The sequence below is a fragment of the Lissotriton vulgaris genome, chromosome 4_1 (assembly GCF_964263255.1).
Source record: "Lissotriton vulgaris chromosome 4_1, aLisVul1.2, whole genome shotgun sequence".
NCBI classification, from domain to species: domain Eukaryota; kingdom Metazoa; phylum Chordata; class Amphibia; order Caudata; family Salamandridae; genus Lissotriton; species Lissotriton vulgaris.
In genome coordinates this window covers 2,114,072,894-2,114,088,898 of record NC_141691.1, presented here as the reverse complement: position 1 = coordinate 2,114,088,898, position 16,005 = coordinate 2,114,072,894, and the positions used below count along the sequence as shown (strand labels likewise).

Sequence of the window (16,005 nt, the reverse complement as noted above, 5' to 3'; positions counted from 1 at the left end):
TGGAAGCAGGAAGATGAGACAGAGTTGATCTGGCGGTCCATTTTGAGCTCGGAGACCAGGATGATTCCCAGGTTGCGTGCGTGGTCTGTGGGGGTTGGCGGGTTTCCGAGGGCGGTGGGCCACCAGGTGTCGCTCCAGGCATCGGGGTTTGGGCCCATGATGAGTACTTCAGTTTTGTTGGTGTTTAGTTGTAGGCAGCTGTTTTTCATCCATTTGGCGATGGCTTCCATGCCTTCTTGAAAGTTGCGTCTGGTGGTGTTGGGCTCGATGGATAGGGAAAGGATGAGCTGGGTGTCGTCTGCGTATGACACAATGTTGAGTCCATAGGTTCTGACGATGGGGGCAAGTGGAGCCATGAAGACGTTGAAGAGCGTCGGGCTGAGGGAGGAGCCCTGGGGCACTCCGCAGGTGGTAGGTGTGGGGTCTGAGAGTAAAGGGGGGAGTCTGACCCGTTGCGTCCTGCCGGAGAGGAAGGAGCAGATCCAGTCGAGGGCCTTGTCCTGGATTCCTGCGTCGTAGAGTCTGCATATTAGGGTGAAATGGGAGACTGTGTCGAACGCCGCTGATAGGTCTTGGAGGATGAGGGCTACTGTTTCTCCTTTGTCCAGTAGGGTGCGGATGTCGTCTGTTGCGGCGAGGAGGGCGGTTTCCGTACTGTGTTTTTTTTCTGAAGCCGGATTGGGAGGAGTCGAGGATGTTGTAGTCTTCAATGAATGTGGCGAGTTGGCTGTTGATGGCTTTCTCGATGACTTTCGCTGGGAAAGGGAACAGGGAGATGGGTCTGTAGTTTTTGCGGTCGGTGGGGTCCGCTGAGTGTTTCTTCAGGAGGGGGTTGACCTCGGCGTGTTTCCAGTCGTCGGGGAACGAGGCGGTCGCCAGGGAGCGGTGATGGTGTGGCAGAACATGGGTGCGATGGTGTCAGCGGCTCTGTTGAAGATGTGGTGGGGGCAGGGGTCCGTGGGGGCCCCTGAGTGGATTGACTTCATTGTCTTCAGTGTGTCTTTGGTGGTGAGGGCTGTCCAGTCATCAATCGCTGGTTTCCGGGTGTCGGGGGTGGTTGGTGAGGGTTCAGTGTGTTGGTTGTCTTCGTCGAAGTTGTTGTAGATGCTCGTGATTTTGTGGTGGAAAAAGGTACTGAGTTTGTCGCAGAGGTCTTGTGAGGGAGGGATGTCAGTAGACTCGCTGGTGGGTTGGGCGAACTCCTTGATGATGCTGAAGAGTTCCTTGCTGTTGTGTACGTGGGTGGAGATTCTGTCTTCAATCGCTTTTTTCTTCGTTTCTCTGATGAGTTGATGGTGAGCGTTGGTGGCGGCTCTGAAGTTGTTGTGGGCTTCTGTGGATTTGGTGTTTCTCCAGGCCTTTTCGAGGCGGCGGCATGTGCGCCTGGACTCTCGAAGTTCGGTGGTAAACCATCTGGCTTTCTTGGCACGGGTATGGTTATTTATCTTGAGGGGGGCTATGGTGTTGGTGCTGTCCGAGATCCATCTATGCAGGGTTTGGGCTGCGGTGTTGGGGTCGTCGTTTTCCGCGATGGTTGGGGTGGAGTTGTTGAGTGAGGAGATGAGTTTCTTTGTGGAAGCAGGTGCTGGAGTCTGTGGATGGTGGGTGTTCTGAAGGTGAAGTGGACGCAACGATGGTCGGTCCATGGGAGTTCGGTGGTGTGGCTGAAGGTGATGGAGTTTCCTGTAGTGAAGAGGGGGTCGAGGGTGTGTCCTGCTGAGTGCGTGGGCTCGGTCACGATCTGGCAGTTTCCAATGTTGTGGAGGTTGTCCAGGAGGCATGTGGTGTTGGGGTCCAGTTGATTGTCGAGGTGAAAGTTGAGGTCTCCCAGCAGGGTGTAGTTGGTGGATGCGATGGCCTGCGGGGAGATAATGTCCGTGATGGAGTTGGCGAAGGGTCCGCGGGGTCCAGGGGGTCCAGGGGGTCGGTAGATGAGGGTTCCTCGGAGGACGGCAGTGGGGCTGGCCAGTATCTTGAAGTGAAAGTGTTCCATTAGTTCTGTGGACTCGTCAGGGAGTGTGCTCAGGCATAGGCTGGATTTGTGGACGATGGCGATTCCTCCTCCTGGGTGGGTGGGGCGGTCCTTCCTGTAGATCTTGTATCCTTAGGGGATGGCGATGGCGATGTCCGGTCCTGAGGTGGCGTTGGTCCAGGTTTCGGTGAAGAATGCTACGTCAGGTGTGGTGCTGTTGAGGAGGTCCCAGATTTCTGTGGCGTGTTTGTGGAGGGATCGGACGTTGAGGAGGATGCATTGAAGGGTCTTCGGTTCTGTTGTGTTCTTGTGGGTGGGTTGTGCTGGATCCGTGTTCTTGGCGGTGCTGCAGGTGTGCCGGCAGCGGTGACAGCTGAAGGGTCCATGGGTGTCGGCTGGTGATGCTAGCTTGCAGTTGTTGTTGCAGCCTGGGTTGAGTGCGTGGAGTGCTGCTGGGTCGTAGCGTTGGCGGGGCGGAGGTCCACGGTTCCTGGTGCTGATCGTGGACGGGCGCAGACGTGCTTGCCCTTGACGCGCCTTCGGTGCACTAGCGGCGCGCCCGCAGCCCGCGGCCGCAATTAAGTAGGGGTCGGGGAGGGCTGGACAGCTGGGAGGCGGGAGCGGGGAGAGGAGCTGGATTGGGCTGGTCGCGCTGGGGGGGGCGCGGGGGCAGCAGGAGGAAAGAAGGGATAAGGAAAAAAGGGAGAATAAGCAGAAATAAGGTACAAAAGAGCAGAGATGCAGAAAAGGGCGGAAAGGTGAAAGATGAAAAGGGTAGAAAAACGAGTGAAAACGAGTGAAGGAGCAGAGGGAGAGAAAGGGAAAATGGGCAGAAATAAGGCACAAAAGAGCAGAGGTGCAGAAAGGTGAGAGATAGAAAGGGTAGAAAAACGAGTGCAAACGAGTGAAGGAGCAGAGGGAGAGAAAGGGAAAATGGGCAGAAATAAGACACAAAAGAGCAGAGATGCAGAAAGGTGCAGAAAGGTGAAAGATAGAAAGGGTAGAAAAACGAGTGAAGGAGCAGAGTGAGAGAAAGGAGACAGAGGTCCACTGGACCACCAGGGATGAGGCGCAGGGAAAACCTGCGGATGGAGGAGGGCCTCGATCACTAACACTCAAGAGTGCAGGGGCACCTCACTTAATGGTGGAGCTGCGAGGGTGGGAGAGCAATTTCACTGACAATGAGTCAGTTGTCTTGGCATCGCCGCGAGTGCGCTTCCAAGTCCTCCGACTTGTCCTGAAGGGAACGCATCAGGTGTTCCATCTTCCTTTGCGCCGTGTCTAGCTCGGTCTGTGCATCTTCGACTTCTGTTATCCTCTTCTCGGCCATGTCGTGTTTCTCAGCATGTTTGTCCAGACGCTCATCCCTCCGGTCCATTCTGTAGGTCATTGCGTCCATCTTAGCGCCCAGCTCTGATATGCTGGTTTGTATGCTTTGTTCCATGGAGCGTAGCATACTCTTGATGTCGTTGTCAGGTGTCCGCTCGTCCGCGGGTTGCGTGGGCTCTCTGTGCTCCGCAGGGGGGCTTTGCATTTGTAATCGTCTCTGCGCAAACGGGAGTCTGCTATGCGTTTTGTCCCCCTTCCCCATCGTCACAACCGTACGACCGTACCGCAACGGGTGATAGCTCAAAGTATTTCCCCAGGAGATCCTGTTGCAGTGTGCAGGCCCTATGCAGACCAGAGGTGTGTGGTTGTAAATAACACCAGCTGTCCGCACCGGTCCACACACGTCTGTCCCAGCGTCGCAGTATGTCATGCAGCGTCCAGCGCACAGGAGCGATGGGGTGACTGTATCTCTAGGGCCGTTCCCCCGCCAAGTTCAGCTACTGTAAAGCTTCCTCTCTGCGCTATGGGAATTGCCTCCACCAGCCGGCACAGGTCTCCCTCGGTCACTCCCACGGGTCAGCACGCAGCAAGAGGGTAAGCACTCGGGGGGAACCCCTCCCCAGTCAGGGACCAACGCCACTCCTATGGGACCGCTGCTGTGCTCCAAAGCCACTTCCCCGGGACCCCCTCACCACTGAAGTCAAGTGTGCTCCACCACGGGCTCACAAGGCTGCAGCGTCCTGAGCCGTTCACCATTTTTCTGGGGTGGGCACTCCTTACTTTCCCGTAGGGCCTCTCCCGTCTGCCTGCAGAGATCTACTATTGCTCAGAATCCGGCTCCGATGTGCCCAGGCCGTAGGATCTCCGCCACTCCGAGTCGCCGCCCTGCGGCGCAGTCAACGCTGCTCCTTTCTCTCCTGATCCTGGTCTCAAGGTTGCTGGCAGGGGCAGGTCTCCCCCCACGGGCGTTTCGGTGTCCGCTCCTCACCCCACAGGTATTCCAGGTGATATCCGCGGTGGGGCTCAGCAGCCGGCAGGGCACCACCACAGGCAGCCGGGCCAAGCGCGCTCACCAATGCCGCACACAAGGGCACGCTGGCCGGCGGAGCGAGCACTGGAGGTTGCGGCTTCTCGGCCCAGTTTTCCGCGGGCAAGCTCGCGATCTCAGTCGGGCTCCGGAACACCAAATCACCGCAAGTTTGGGATTGCTGGGGACCCGGTGGGTTCACGCTCCTGGGGGGGTGTGTTTGGGGTAATAATATTCACACTTTGACATTATGAAGGATAATGGGCAGTGCAGCACGGAGCTCCGGGTTCAAGCAGCCATTTTAGCTGCCGGAAAGCTCCGCCCCCACCACGCCATGGTTGCCATTGTCCAGGCGATGCTTCCAGCTTCGAAAGTGGAAGTGGACTTGCCCATGGGAGGTTACAAATGATGACATGGCTGTATTAAGGGGGAACTAACAAGCATTATAATGATCAGTAGGCAGCATTTGCAAAGGACAAAGACATAAGCAAATGAAAATCATGGGTAGGGGAGTGGGCAGGGCTTCTCTCCTGTACTGAACTACCACAGCTCTTCGCAGAGCAACGCTTGCTAGCTGGCTCATGCTCGACCTCATGATCTAGAGGTATTCTGGGAAAGATCTGCCTCAGTCCTGTGTCAATGTTGCTTGGGTATGATAACAACAGCTGTTTAGGTACTCAACTGCATGGTGCTTGGGAAAATGACTGAGTGCATCACGGGCACCTCAGACCTGGAGGACCCAACCGACACATGAGGGCCTGTCTGGGATCCCAGGAACTATGGGAGGAGCATGATGCAACGGAAGCCCTCCAGAGGCCTCAACCACACTCACTCACCACAATCCCAAGGAGATGAATTGCACTGCCTCCCTGGGCTGAAAACCCCTTAAGGCCCTGCCACCTGGGAGCTCCTGTGCCTTATCTTTGCCTGCCTGGGTTTCAAGTGACGGAGGATTAGCACATCTTCTCTGAAAAAAGCAGCCTGCATGAGAGGGAGCTAGGACCAAGAGGGAACTCCAGCTCCTCTCAATGGAAATACAAGACCCTCAAAGCCAGTATGAACTGATTCAAGTGGTGGGAGAGACACCACCCCCAGCAGATCAGGGGTTTCCATATGAACCCCCAGTGAGAAGAGCATGAGTTGCTTTGACTGTGTGGGCTAAAACATGGCTCATGTCCTCTCACCAGGGCTTGGAGGTCCCAGCCTGCCAGCATTACTTGGGCCTGCCATGCAAGTCAGGGTCTCTTGACATGCCAGGATGGAGCCCTGACTCCATCTTGCCCAATGACAGATAGCTGATGTTTTGGGGGGATAGGTGACCTTTGATTATTGCTACCCATCTGGTTGCCCAGTCCTGTGTGACTGCTCTTGAGTTTTAAGGCTTGTACGGTCCCACCAAGAGTCTGGGATGACCACTAGTGGACTTGCCTACACCGACTGCCATGGCAGCCACTCACTTTCCAGCCCAGTTCAGTGGCAGGCTGGGTCTCCTTGGCACAGCACCTGGAAGCATCCTTTGAGTCACAAAGGTTGACTCCAGACAGGTAGCCTGAAGAGGTGTAAAAGTATTTTGCTTGTGGAAGCACTGTTTTTCCCATCTCTCCTGCAACCACAGTAGAACGAAGATTTCAAAAGGTGCCACTAACTTTACACAGTGGATCACTCAACACCCACGCTGATGAAGAACGCAGCTCGCTGCTGGAATTAATGTGAATTGAAGGGCACATTGATCATCATCACTGCAAATGCGCCTTATGACCCTATGTTTCACCTGGTTCTATGCCTGCTGAATGTTCAATGGCCTGGGGCTCTCCCAGGGTGTGGCTGGGACTTCCACATAGGACTCCACTCCCTTTATCCTCCCAAGGTCAGAACCCAATCGCCTGTCGCAGGATCCGACACTGCATGTGCGGAGGTACACCACAAGTATGCCTGGCTTTCCCCAGTTAGCTGTCTGTGCAGGCGCCCAGTCTGCTCTGGATGTTAAGACCTCAGGGTACCTGGCTATGTTTTTGTCCCATGCCTGCCCTTGCGCACTGCCTCAGATGCCCAATTCCATGAGCAGGCTAGGAAGTCCCTCTGCTTGCCTGTGAGTTCCTGTTTTGATCCTGGCTTTACAAGCCATGTTTTCTAATGTAGGAAAGGATGTGCTACCACAAACCCATTCTACAAAAGAGGGAACTACTCTTTATGCAGCCAAAGGATGGGTTCAGTTTTATATCACACTTTTGTATCAGATTACCACCTTCGATCAGTCACAGTGACCCTCTGATATTAAGCACATTACTAAGCAGAGGAAAATAAATTAACCATGATTGAGGAGAAGTGTGGCTCAATGGTTAGAGGCGGCAGACCCAGAGGCAAAGGTCGGCCCGGATCAGGGTTCAATTCCCGACGTGGCCGGGTGCAGGACCAATCTCAGTGGGCCCGATAAATCTCGCCTCGGTGCCACTCTAACCATGGGGTCCCACGCTGCAACTCTGGGCAATAGCTTGCTTAATCTCCACTCTGGCCCCATCAGCGCTGGGGATGCCTGCTTGCACCTTGGGGATGCCCAGTAAAGGGACCATCTCACATGGAAAGCCAGGACGGGTTCCCCAGTGGTACAGCGCTAGGACGCTCCAGGGTAACCATGCGCTCTATAAATCCAACATTCATTCATTCATTCATTGCTCAAATGGCTAAGATCTGTACATACATACTCTTAAATAGACCATGAAAATTTGTGATTGTTACCTAGAGGCTGGAAGAGTAATTCTTGCTTTGGATTCTCTCATGAAGACCCCTGGAAAGATGTGCATCCCTGGGCCGCCAGTACAGTGACTCGGCAGTAAGTATATTTTCCTTTGTGGAAGCAAGACCTCTAGAGGAAGAACCATTGGCCTCTTTGCATCTCTAGCCTAGACCGGCACATGCAGGGCCCTGAACATACACAAAGACAGGTGTTAAAATATACAGAACTCACAGCTGCCACTCACCCTCATGGTGTTATATTGTTCCTCTTCCTTGGGTTTACACTCCAGAATGTATCCCATTTCTTCCTTCAGAGGACGGAGCCATTCTCGGAGCTTTACCTGCAGATAAAAAAGTACACAGGTTACAAACATAGATTGGTAAAGTGAAGTTGTTCTTATAATATTAGTCATTACTAGATCATCTATACATATGCAAATTGTAACCACCAACCACACCTGTTTCACACTCTCTTGATTACACGTTTTAGCCACATATATCCAGATTACAAGTATCACAAATATCCAGATTACAAATTTTAGTCACACATTCGAAAAATAAGTACCTGGAGCATATGAACAGTTTGTAAGTACCGGGTCACATGCTTCAAAATCATGTGTACCAGCCTGAACTGCACAGATTGTAAGTACCTGGTGAAATGATTCCAGATCATGTGTACCAAGCCACACATGCACAGATTTTAAGCCCTAGTCATACATGTAGAGAACGTAAGTACCATTTCTCATGTTTCCACTTCATGTGTACAAAGCCATGCATGTATGTATTTTAAGCACTATATTTGGAATTTAAGCTCTAGCCACACTCAGGGGCCAATCCACAGAACTAACCTTAAATAAAATCCTAAACTTACTACTTTTGGTATTCACAGAAGGCATTTAGTAAAGAAGTCCTAAATTTACTACTACTAAATGCCTTCTGTGAATACTGAAAGTCATAAAGTTAGGATTTTGTCTTAAATTAGATCTGTGAATCGGCCCCGCAGAGTTTACAGGTTCCTGACACACATATACAGATTGGACATACCAGGCCACATGATTCCAGATCATGTGTACCAGCACACATATCCATTTTGTGGTTTCCAGTACATTATCATCAATATTAAAATACATGACCAGCCACATCCTGAACATGCCACATTTTGTGTCTGCAGCACCTCAGAGCTGTTTTTATCCCAATTTCATTCAAATGAGTTCTTGATTGACCTCTATATCTGTGACAGATAAGGATGCGGATGATGGCATTGAGGAGAAGACAGAGGGTGAGGGTGATGGCAATGGGTGTGATGAAAGAGGGCTGTGACAGGTAAGAATGATGGTAAGAGAAGAGGGGATAAAAGAGGGCTGTGACTGTTAAGGATGAGGGTGATGGCAGTGGGTGATGAAAGAGGGCTGTGACAGATCAGGATGAGGGTGATGTATGGAAGGGATAAAAGAGGGCTGTGTCACAGTGGCGGTTGGTGAGCCAGGAAAATGGTAGGTCCACACATATAACATTAAACGATATACAAATAAACTTTTGCATTTTAAAAAGAAAAGAAAAGTTTCAGCTACCTTTTTAGCCTGCAGCACGCCCTGTCCTCGGTGTTCCCCAGCTGGCATTGGACTCCTCCAGCCAGCTCCCGACTCCTTCATCGCAAAGTCACGTAGCGCCTTATCCAATCCAAAGACTGCTCTCATGCTGCATGAGACAAGTTTCTGGATTGGCTGGAGCAGGCTGCTTCAGCGCTCTGAAGAGCACTGAAGGCCTGTGCCTGCTCTCCTACCCGGCTGTCTGTGACAGCTGATTGGAGAGGTTGAATTGCGCATGACTGTTTTGCTCTAATAATGTAGGTGGCCATGCCGACATGCCCAATTCACCCTGAAAGGTCCACTCGTCTCTGCTATTTGATATTTAACAATCTAGGCAACCATAAGAGACAATCAAAGAAATTTTAATAAATGGAAGGTAATTAAGCTACAAAATGTTTGTAAAGAAAGCAATTTATTAAGAGTTAAAAAGAACAATATCACATTCACAGATTTAATATGTACGTTAAAAGAGTATAGTTTAAATAAACTAGACTTAAAACAACAATCTATAAATCACATGGCATGAATCACAATGCAAATGAGAACATATATAAAGTTAAAAAACACTGGAAGTGGCAGATTGGTACTCTACGCGCGTTTCGGCGGCCAGCACCTTCTTCTGGAGGAGCCACAAAAAGTTTCTAAAAAAATAAATAAATATAGACAGAAATAAGGATTACACACATAGGTAAATGACTTTACAACAAAAGAACAGTTTTCAGATTTTACAGTAGCTTAAAAATTGAACCTTCCTATTTAAGATAGTCACCAAATAATGACAAATCTTATCATAGTTGTCATTTCCTTGTAATACTGACTAATATGGAAAAGTAATACAAATTTGCTTGAATAAACCCTGTGGTAGAAAATAGATAGGGACAATGAACCCTCTTTAAGACCATGTAGATATTGATGGCCTTTTAACAAAACTGGCAGAAAAAGATTAGAATGATAATCTATACTTACAAAAAGTTGTTGTAATGATGTAAGGAAAATAATTTTCTTTCTTAGTTTCTTTAGAGAGCGGATCTAGCTGTCTGGTAACAAGAGTCTAAAGAAAAATTAATTTTCTATATTAATCCTAGCTTTATGCGACATTGGTATATATATATTTTAGCAATTATAAGACAATTACATGATATGTAGATATAGCGTGTAAAATTCAATGGCGACGTCTGTCAAGATAGAACATTGGTATTTTATTTCCTAGATTCATTGCTGGTTGGTATTGTTGGGTAGTCAGTCTACACCTCATTTAAATCCAGGAGATGCAGGTATTGGAGTTTTTTTATATATATCACCCTTATCTTATTCTAAGGAAATTAGGCGAGATAGCGAATGATAGAATCTATATTGTTTTAGTTAATGTCATGATCGGTTAGATAGATTGATCTCAATTTGAGAATATGGATAAATTACCAACCTATCATTATAATTAATCTATTTGGAAATTCGTGTTATTAAAAACACAAATTACCCAACAAAACCAACCAGCAATGAATCTTTCAGATAATCTGCCTAGGAACCCTTTCATAAAATCTCCCTTAAAATACAAAAAGATAACTCAACTATGATGATATGGCTAGAATAAGATAACAAACCTGGCCTTTTTTCTAAATATCATTTTTATCCCTTGTGATTTTACAGCGTGATATTTTCTTGTTTGGAATCCGTCCATCTAGGAAATAAAATACCAATGTCCTATCTTGACTAGACGTCGCCATTGAGTTTTACACGCTATATCTACATATCATGTAAGTGTCTTATAATTGCTAAAATATATATATACCAATGTCGCATAAAGCTAGGATTAATATAGAAAATACATTTTTCTTTAGACTCTTGTTACCAGACAGCTAGATCCGCTCTCTAAAGAAACTAAGAAAGAAAATTATTTTCCTTACATCATTACAACAACTTTTTGTAAGTATAGATTATCATTCTAATCTTTTTCTGCCAGTTTTGTTAAAAGGCCATCAATATCTACATGGTCTTAAAGAGGGTTCATTGTCCCTATCTATTTTCTACCACAGGGTTTATTCAAGCAAATTGTATTACTTTTCCATATTAGTCAGTATTACAAGGAAATGAAAACCATGATAAGATTTGTCATTATTTGGTGACTATCTTAAATAGGAAGGTTCAATTTTTAAGCTACTGTAAAATCTGAAAACTGTTCTTTTGTTGTAAAGTCATTTACCTATGTGTGTAATCCTTATTTCTGTCTATATTTATTTATTTTTTTAGAAACTTTTTGTGTCTACTCCAGAAGAAGGCGCTGGCCGCCGAAACGCGCGTAGAGTACCAATCTGCCACTTCCAGTGTTTTTTAACTTTATATATGTTCTCATTTGCATTGTGATTCATGCCATGTGATTTATAGATTGTTGTTTTGAGTCTAGTTTATTTAAACTATACTCTTTTAACGTACATATTAAATCTGTGAATGTGATATTGTTCTTTTTAACTCTTAATAAATTGCTTTCTTTACAAACATTTTGTAGCTTAATTACCTTCCATTTATTAAAATTTCTTTGATTGTCTCTTATGGTTGCCTAGATTGTTAAATATCAAATGGTTACTTTTCCCTGGTCTAGGAATCTATTTTCTATGAACTCAGGGGGTCCTTGTTAAATATACGCTAACCACTCGTCTCTGCTGCCAATCAGTAGTAATGATGCACTGGCCCCGCCCTGCCCTCTCATTTCAGCAGGAAGTGGAAAACTAAAATGGTAATAAAATCCATACATTACCATTTTATTTTTCAAGCTTTCTGCAGCTGTGTGAAGAGGGAGGCGGTGCACCTCCACTCCCATGGAGGAACCCATGGTGCTCTGAAGGATGAGGATGAGGGTGATGGCAGTGGGTGAAGAAGGAGGGCAGTGTTAGGTAAGGATGAGAGGTGATGGCTGAAGTGTGTGATGAAAGAGGGCTGTGACAGATGAGGATGAGTGGTGATGGCTGAAATGTAAATGTAAAGTATTTGTAGAGCGCACTGCTACCAAGCGGTTTCGTGGCGCTATTACTCATACCGCTGTGGAACCCGTCCTGGCTTTCCCTGTGAGGTGTCCCCTCCTGGGCACCCCCAGGGTGAAGCCAGGCATCCTAGCGCTGTTGGGGCCGTTGTGGAGATTAAGCAAGCTATCACCCAGAGTTGCAGCGTGGGACCCATGATTGGAATAGGCACTGAGGCGAGAATATCAGGTCTGAGGAATTTTTGAGCCCGAGACCCACCGAGGTGGGAATCGAACCCTTGTCCCGGGCCAGAGCTCTGCATCAAGGTCTGCCGCTCTAACCATTGAGCCACACTTCTCCACTGAAGTGTGTGATAGCAGAGCAGGAGGATGGGGTAGTGGCAGTCTAAGTTGGTGTGAGTCGAGGGGGTAGCAGTGGCAGAGGGGTGTTGATGGGAGGGTGAGGCGGCTGGCAGAGGAGAGTTGTGACAGGAGGGTGATGACGAGGTGAGTCTGATGTCAGAGGAGACCGAAGATTTAAGTGCTGTGGGTGAGACGGGTGATGGAGGATAAGGGGAGGAAGGGTCCATGGAGAGGGTGATGCCGCGGTGGGAGTAAGGCAGGAAAGGTTCATGGCAATAGAAGGTGAGGTTTTAGAGTTTATAGATATATAATAAACCATTTAATGTCAGTAAACTGAAAATAATCTAATTTGCGGGGAAAAACACAAGTTTGTGACGCAACATTTCTATTTTAATGCCTCGTAAACTCCAGTGTGGTGCTGCACAATCCGCCAGATGCTGGGGCCGGCTCGATGCGTCTTCACTTCAGACTCCACGTAAAAAGCTGCACGAATCCAACAGCAAATATTACAAGAACGTGCTGTCAGGATCGCCTGACCCATGTCCTGACCGCAGGATGCTCGTCAGAGCTCCGTGCTGAGCTGCAGCAGATCACAGCGGAGTCAGGGGACAGACAGACGGCTGCTGGAGCGAGAAACAATCCAGAGAAGACCCTGGGAGCCTGACACAGCCTTCCAATAAGGGGCTGCCTTCATTAACGGCCGAAGTCCTGACGTCCTTATGTCAACTTCCGATCGAGGTGATGTTTATTAGGATGGTTGAGCTAAATTATTTAATGTGCATTATGGGACAGAAACACAGCAATGCGTTTAAAATGCGTGTGACTGGGTAATAATGTTCTTGCCATAGTAAACTTTAAGCAAGTGTGCAAAGAATAACAAAACTTTATGTCATGTGCACTTGTAAAGCACACGGGCCTTCGCGGGGGTTTCTTGGCGTTGCCTCAGCCCCCCTTACCTTGTACTCCTGCTCGGCTTCATTCACGGAGGTCACACGGTGCTCTCGGTGTGCCCAGGACCCCATACAGAACACACACAGGAGTTCACCGTCGGTTTCACAGAAGAGCTGCAGCCTCTCCTCGTGCGCCTCACACAGGCTTCCAGGCGCTATCTGCATTTCCTTCGCTATCTCCACCATGTTTGCGAATCTCCTATTGGGTCTCAGGTCCCTTTCTAGGTCAAAGCGCTCCCTGCATTCCGGGCAGGCCTTCTCCAGGTCCTCTTTACCCTTAAATGTGTTGAAGCAGGGGAGACAGAAGTTGTGTCCGCAGTCCAGGGTCACGGGGTCAGTGTAGAGCTCCCTGCAGATGGAGCAGGTGGCCTCTTCCTGGAGCCTGGCCCTGGGGTCTGCGGCCGCCATGGCTTCAGTGAGCTGTGCCGAGCTGCGTTCACTTTTACTCTGAATGCTGCATTGTGTGTGAGCGCGCCTGATGTGGAAGAACCGGATAAACTGCAGGCAGCACTTGTACGGGCGGGCAGGGCACAACTCATAAACAAGCATTGGCAGAGCCAATAGGTCTCGCCTTAGGGACCTTATAAGTGTTTAGCCATTCAACAGTTGATGTTGCACCAAGAATATTGTGCTGCATGATTAAATACTTTTAAGATCCCAAAGGCAAGACCTATTGCTTGTTATACTGAAGCACCTAGACACCTCATTGATATGCAAGCGCTTTATAAAATCACAGAACATGACAATAAATGGTGTTGAGGTTTCTTTCTGCCTGATAAATTCAACGGGACCCTTTTCAGTGCCCTTCAAATGTTAACTGACAGTGCATGTGTCACAAAACACTACTTCTGGTAGAAGTGCAAGAATATAAGTGATAACCATTGTGAGAAGGTAACCTGGCATATGATGTGCACTAGTTCTAGTGGGCACCTTGCACCAGTCTAAACGACCCTTATTGATGGTGGTTGTAAGTCAACCTTATAGACCAGCTCTCCTAGTGGTAGCGTGGACCAGCAGTCTTCAGGCTAAGACTTCACAGAGCAAATTAAGCGAGTTGTTTTACCATTTATAATCCCTTGAGTACCAAATGAAAGGACACCACACAAGGTATATATCAAATATATATAAACAGAGAAGAACACTGGGTATAGGGCAATAACGACTGCACCTATCAATAGTATGGTTTGAGTAATTACAAAAACAGAGTGCTAGGGCCCTGAAGCTCAATACCCCTAGGCTTCCAAGGGAAAATCCCACAATTTACAATAAAATACAATGATCCAGCACTCCACTCAAAAAACAGTAACAATGAATAACGTTTCATAAAAATTATAATCCGTTTAGTAGGTCTTTATATAAATGTTCTTTATTCAAATTCTTCTTGAGAATCACACAACCGTAGCCAACGCGTTTCGTCCTAAAGGACTTCTTCGGGTTGAAAAAAAGTAATGTTAGGTATTACTGACTGGTCCTTCAACCACTTCTCTTGGCGAATAGTGTTCTTTTCAGTGTTTCCATCTTTGAAAACTTAATGATTTCAAGATTGTCCTCCCTGGTTGCCATTTGGAAAATTTTGAGGTTATAAATGGCCACCTTATGAGTAAAGAGCGGAGGACCAGTTAGAATTTTACTATTATGAGCATCTACAAAGATTAGATTGCCGGTAAACCAGGGAGTATAATCTTGAAATCATTACATTTTCAAAGGTGGATACACTAAAAAGAAAACTATTTTCTAAGAGAAGTGGTTGAAGGACCAGTCAGTAATACCTAACATTACTCTTTTTCGCCCTGAAGAAGTTATTTTGGATGAAACGCGTTGGCTACGGTCGTGTGATTCTCAAGAAGAATTTGAATAAAGAACATTTATATGAAGACCTGCTGAATGGATTATAATTTTTGTGAAACGTTATTCATTGTTACTGTTTTTTGAGTGGAGTGCTGGATTATTGTATTTTATAAATCAAATGTATATGTATTTATTCTAAACACAACCCCTCTGCACTCTTCATGAGGTCAGAGGTAAAAGTACAATACAAGTTACTTAATTGGCATACGATAAGTTACACAGTATGCGTTTTGCCCTAGGGACCTCACAAACCATATACTAAAATAGTGGTATAAGAACCACGTGAGAATTAGAAAGCAGGCCTGGCGCCTGTGGAATTGCTGGGGCTACTCTAAACAACCAAAGGTTAGGATGTAGGAGGCCCACAGGCGCTGAGTGCAGTGACTAAACACTGCCGTGGGTTACCTTTGACTGTCTATGGGTAACAAACAAGTTGCAAATTTACAATTTAAGGACACTTCTAAATAAACTACAATGAAACCCTTTTGAATTGAGACACTAGGAGGGCCAATACCCTCAAGACTACCAGAGTACTCATGTTACCTCACCCACGGAAGCCGAGTGCATAGGTCTCTTTTGGTGTCGGGCTTTGTCGTCGAATTCAATGGAGATCTGCATAGAAGTGCTGCAGGCGACAAGAGGAAAAGTGTCCGTATGGATCCAAGGGTGGGTCAAAGATCTGTAGAATCTGAAAGCAGAAGGGACAGAGTCTGGGTGTCTTGCCAGTTACCAGAGCGGCGATAGGAAGATGCCACCAGATGTCGGGTGAATTCAGGTGAGGAGGTGAAGCTTGCTTCTTCAGCTACGAGGACCAGGAGCTGGATTCAAGCTGTCCCTTAAAAAACGAGTTGACTGCAGTGTCGGTATCCAGATTGAACCCAACAAGCTTTGACAAACGCAACCCACGCAGGATGTTGAGATTGGCTTCGGTGCAGACCAGCAAGGTCTGCGGAACTTCTCCTTTACAGGGGAATTGGAGCAAGCTTGGAGCAACCAGGAAAGCAAGTTAGATTTAAAGAAAAGTCTTCGGAGGGCTCACTAGCCAACGGGCAAGGATCTGCAAAGGCGTGTCAAGCTGGAATACAAAAGCGGGGCCCACGGGGCACTCCTGGAGTGGGGGCATCTGAGCTTCAGTGCAAATGGTGCTCGGGTCTGGAACTTCAAGCACCCTAATGCACAACTTCGAGATACCTCGTGAAGTAGGTGCAGGTTTCAAAATGCAGGATGTCCAGGAGTTCCAG

General features: G+C 47.6%; 1 protein-coding gene across 1 annotated transcript in view; it reads right to left on the bottom strand.

The window, feature by feature from the left end:
- LOC147725151 (uncharacterized) overlaps positions 1–13,324 on the bottom strand; it is a 153,014-nt gene extending 139,690 nt beyond the window's left edge. Inside the window, exons 1-2 of the mRNA XM_086918192.1 lie at positions 12,923–13,324; positions 7,307–7,402 (exon numbers count right to left, since the gene is read on the bottom strand). Of these exons, the coding sequence (XP_086774318.1) occupies positions 7,307–7,402; positions 12,923–13,324 (498 nt within the window). The remainder of the gene's footprint in view (positions 1–7,306; positions 7,403–12,922) is intronic.
- Between the last annotated feature and the right edge of the window lie 2,681 nt (positions 13,325–16,005).